Raw genomic sequence first — 3419 nt, forward strand, 5'->3', positions numbered from 1 at the left:
AATTATATTAATTTGCCATGTTTAGTGATGAATTGTAACAAAAATATAGATTAATCAACTATAACTAAGTAATAAAATTTCTTGTATGAGAGAAACATGTCTTACATTAAATTGTTTGATGCAAACACCTAGAACATTACTTATCTATAACTGGTATTTACATCAAACCATGCAATCTAAATCATAAAATCAGGGATTAGAATAAAAAGTTCACATAACTGAATTGTCATACAAGAGCTTGGCATGTATATTTACAGAACAAGCCAAAAAGGGATTAAGTGTCAGAGAACTTAAAAAGTTATGTACAGCTTGTCTCACTTTCTTGGGCACTTCTTCAAGTAGATTTTAACTTATCAACACCATACGCACCCTACGAAGAAAGGTCAAACTATAATTAGTAGAAGAAAATAACGGACCTTAGAGAAATATAATTAAGCTAGTAAAAAAGAATTAAATTATATTTAGATCTCACCAAAACGTCGTGAATTTCTTTTAACAGAGGTGCCAATAGTGAAATGAAGGTGCGCAATTCCTTCTTAAATTCATCCTTATTTTTATCTTTGCCCATCAGAATTGTGATCAAGCCCTTGCTGTCTGGCAATAGCTTTAATGCTACCTGCGGAGTAAATTTTTAAAACAATTTAAGATGGAATTGCCTATTAAAAGGAAACCGTCACACTGCAAGCAGCCCACCAAAATAATAAGTAGTTAAAAAGATATATATCTATATATCTATATCTATAATCTATATTTATATCTATATCTATATCTATATCTATAATATATTAAAAGTGTGAAGATCCTTAGAAAAGTGATTTGAACCTTTTGCCCTTCATTAAAAGTCTCCTCTTTAGATAGAATCGTCTTTTCACTATTTTCCTCAAATTATTATTTAGTTATTATTATTATTAGAACTTTGAAATTAATTAAAATCCTTATTGAGTTAGGAAAGAAAGTTCTAAATCAATTCAAATCTTACCTTAAATGTAATTTATTAATAAATTAAATAAAAAAATAATGTTAATTTGAATTGAAAAGAACAAGAAGAAGGTCCAAAGCAAAAAAAAAAAAAAAAAAAATACATAATTGAAAACAAAGTTAAATTGAATTGAAAAGGAAAAAGAGAACGTGTGGAGGAAAAAGGAAAAAAAAAAAAGAAGGAAAAAAGAAAAATAAAACAAAAAAGATTTACATTAAATAAATACAAATTGAATTGACAAAGAAGGAAAGTAAACTAAACCTAAAATCTCTTATAAATTGAGAATTCTTCCTTTCTAGAATAATACTTCAACAATATAGTTCTCAAATAATTTTTTTTTATTATCGTTGTTTATAAATTTGATTGTGATTTAACGTATGCTTTCTAAAATTTTTGTTTTTGATGTTTACAATCTTGATAATATCTATTATTAAAGAAATAAATTTACTTGTGATTTGAGGTAAATTTTTAAAATTTTTAATTAGTATGTTTTTGAAGTTTATAATAATAAATCATCATGTATTCGTGATAGACAATTGCTAATTGAGAAGTTTTTAGTGAAATATTAACAATATTTATTATTGAAGAGACAAATTTTCTTGTGATTTGAGGTAAGTTTTCTAGAATTTTAGTATATTTTTTATGTTATAAAAATAAATTATCTTGTATTTTTATTAGACTTCTACTAATTGAGAAGTTCTCTTTTATGATTTTTGTATGTTCTTGAAGTTTAAATAATAAATTATCATCTATTCTGGATAGATAATTGATAATTGAGATGTTTTTTATGATTTTTTTATAATGACTTATATACAATAAATATTTTGAAATGGACTTATTTACAATTTTGACCAAATTCTTTGAATTATATTTCATCATAAGAAATTGGTTAGCCACTCTAATTGTATGCGAATTTTTTTTTTCCTTTTATCCACATGAGATATTAGGAGATTTAGTTAAATTAACAAACTTTTAGAAAAGTACAAACTGAATTGAATTCTAATGATATCATATAATTTTATCCAAAAGTAAAACTAAAAGGACTGAAAGTAAAATTTTAATCCAATGACTATATATTTATAGTATAATAGGCATGTTTATTTATTAATTAAGATATATTTATTGTTTACACGTCGTTGAGAAACGTATAGACGGTAGATGAATTTACCCGTGGTAGATGAATGTCAGTCGGCTTTGAGGAATTTTTTTTAGATAAAGGTTAGGTTTAATTGTATTGTATTTATATCTCTGTTTAGAGATTTTTTTTTTTTTTGTAAATGTTAAGTTTAGTTGTATTATTTGATATCTCTATTATCGTATTATTTTGTTATAGTTCACAGATGGTAGATAAGTGTCAGACGGCTTTGAGAAAATTTTTGTATAAAAGTTATATTTAATTATATTATTTTGATATCTCTATCATCGTATTGTTTTGTTGCAGTTTACAGGTGGTAGATGAATGTCGATCGACTTTGACAAATTTTTTTGATAAAGATTAGGTTTAGTTAATTAAATCTCCAAAAGATATTGAATTTAATTATTATATTCCTTTATTATTTAAATAAATATTTTATTTCGTATAATGTTTGAACTCAATAAAATGAGGTACACGCGTGAGGCGCGTATACCTAAACTAGAATATATATATATATATATGAACATATGTATACATATAATCCATATATTTTATACATCACTAATACTGTATATTTTTTGTATATATGGTTAGCCGTTGTAATTATTTTTAGCAAGCGGCCAAATGTAAGTTTCACCAAAAAAGAATAAAAGAAATGACCCCATTTTTTTAAAGTAAGGAAATGGACCTCTTTTTGGTATATAGAAAAATTTTGCAAGAATGAAGGGATTTGGCTAAACTTGGTCAGTCAAAATAGGCCGAGTTAATTAATGGACGGGTTACCAAACGTTTTTTTTTTTTTTTTTTTTCCAAGGTATTCCTACAGCCGGCAGCGGTGAGACTAATCCTTCGTTCCTCGGTCAGCGCATTTTACGGTAAAAAACTGACCATAGAGTTTGCTCCATTCGCCAGAGACGGGGATACCAAACATTACTTGTGTTGAAATGGGTTAGGATGAAATGGTCTAACATGTGAGTCATAACATAACCCTTCGAGTAAATACATAATTACACCACTGATCTTGTTCGAGATTTTCAAAAAGACACCTAAACTTTAACATCGACCTATTACCCCACGATTCTTTTTTATTTCATTGCAAACACACCATTTTTCGCTGAATCTCAGTCACAACAAAGTGAGTGAAGACACGCGCCAATCAGGTGCTGCCACGTGTCTACTACGTTTAATTTCATATTTTTTTTAATAAAAATTTTCTTTTTATTTAATTTAACACCCCACCCACCCCCTCTTCCCCCCACCCCATCCAGCATCTCTCCCCCACCCCGCGTCAGCAGCTCCCCTCAA

The 3419-nt window shown here is 27.4% G+C and overlaps 1 protein-coding gene across 1 annotated transcript in view; it reads right to left on the reverse strand.

The window, feature by feature from the left end:
• Positions 1–50: 50 nt before the first annotated feature.
• Positions 51–3419, reverse strand: part of LOC107867730 (glycolipid transfer protein 3) — a 7343-nt gene continuing 3974 nt past the window's right edge. Inside the window, exons 5-6 of the mRNA XM_016714107.2 lie at positions 473–616; positions 51–370 (exon numbers count right to left, since the gene is read on the reverse strand). Of these exons, the coding sequence (XP_016569593.1) occupies positions 335–370; positions 473–616 (180 nt within the window). The 3' untranslated portion in view covers positions 51–334. The remainder of the gene's footprint in view (positions 371–472; positions 617–3419) is intronic.

Source organism: Capsicum annuum, chromosome 4 (assembly GCF_002878395.1).
Source record: "Capsicum annuum cultivar UCD-10X-F1 chromosome 4, UCD10Xv1.1, whole genome shotgun sequence".
Lineage (NCBI taxonomy): Eukaryota > Viridiplantae > Streptophyta > Magnoliopsida > Solanales > Solanaceae > Capsicum > Capsicum annuum.